This window comes from Perkinsus marinus (genome assembly GCF_000006405.1).
Source record: "Perkinsus marinus ATCC 50983 genomic scaffold scf_1104296935302, whole genome shotgun sequence".
Taxonomy (NCBI): domain Eukaryota; phylum Perkinsozoa; order Perkinsida; family Perkinsidae; genus Perkinsus; species Perkinsus marinus.
This window is the reverse complement of record NW_003214508.1, coordinates 841,503-842,853: the sequence shown is the minus strand read 5'-3', so window position 1 is coordinate 842,853 and position 1,351 is coordinate 841,503. Positions and strand designations below refer to the sequence as shown.

General features: G+C 48.3%; 1 protein-coding gene across 1 annotated transcript in view; it reads right to left on the bottom strand.

Moving 5' to 3' along the window:
- The window catches only part of Pmar_PMAR003550 (hypothetical protein), a gene marked incomplete at its 3' end in the record, with an annotated part of 6,153 nt that overhangs the window by 816 nt on the left and 3,986 nt on the right, over window positions 1-1,351 (bottom strand). Inside the window, exons 2-3 of the mRNA XM_002784245.1 lie at window positions 273-509; window positions 36-221 (exon numbers count right to left, since the gene is read on the bottom strand). Of these exons, the coding sequence (XP_002784291.1) occupies window positions 36-221; window positions 273-509 (423 nt within the window). The remainder of the gene's footprint in view (window positions 1-35; window positions 222-272; window positions 510-1,351) is intronic.

The following is a 1,351-nucleotide window of genomic DNA, read 5'->3' as shown; positions in this document are numbered from 1 at the left end:
GGGCGGCGCTAGACCGAGGGCAGCTGAAGCTTTACCATTAGTTCCATCAAGCAAACCGAAGCCGATACCATTTGCGGTGGAAGAGCCGAAATTGACTTTCCCAGAATGCGGGAAGAGAGTCACACGCGTGCCGTCGAAGAATTCGAACTGCTTCTTCGGACCCTCGCGACATGGCGCTGGATTACACTCGTAGCACTTGTAGATGATTTTCTCGCAGCCACCTGGAGCGGTACTCTCGTACCAGTGTCGCCATACAAGGTACGTGATTGAACTCCCGGTGTCAACAAGGACGGTCACATCTTCACCATCGATCTTCAAATTGGCCAACAGATGAGCCGAATGCGCCGCGCCGGACACTTTCTGCGGAGATATACCCATTCGGATCAACTTCTCTCCCCAACACTTGCCCAGAAATAGTACACCAACCAGCGCCAAAGAAGTCGTGTGAACCATTGAAGGCATTAAGATATCACGAGTAGAACGTTGAGAATCGTCAGACAGACCCGACTCTGAACTCGACAGAGAATAGGGGAAAGCCGGAAGCTTATCTTAACTCTTGTTCCTCGGAAAGCCTGTGCATGCGTATCGATCCGGGAATGGATACCTCACACAGAAACTATACGCCAATCTCGTCCGCGCAACGAGAACAGTAGACAGTCCTGCGGCACACAACAAAAGGGGCGTCATTATGACTAATAATGTGGCAACGAACGGTCCATTACGTAGAACGCCCTGTTCCGCGCGTACTTGTGGACACGCATAGACAGCCATCGTTGTAGCGACACGGTTTCCTCCCCTGCAGACTCTTCATTGGAAGCTATCGACGACGGACTCGCGTGCAACCCAACATCGCTTTCTCTACTAGGACTCGTATCCATATCGGAGTAATAGTGACGGAATAGACCGAAGATTAAGATCCAAATAAGAACCCCTGAAGTACGTAAGATACTCGAAATGTAACGAGCTGCAAAATTACGGACTTCTCGATTGACGTCACAGATCAGAACCGAATATCGGACGCGTCACAGACATATCTTGTAATCTCATAAGTTCTTGACTATTTCTCAATAAGTCTGATAATGAGTATACGAAAGAGAAAAGTAGACAGGATCAATCACGAATCCTCGTCTGAATAAGCGACAACTATAGCAGAGTTGTCAAGCCTCGAGAGATCATCATCACATTATTCGCCCCCTTTTTGCCAAACAATCTTGGCAAAACCATTCATCCGCCAAAATCGCATCTGAGTCCTCGCTCAAACCAAGACAGGAAATATGGAACCATTGATTACAGCCATCACAGGCAACCATAACCATACCATCACGAAGATCTTGGCAGAGTGGACAGACAT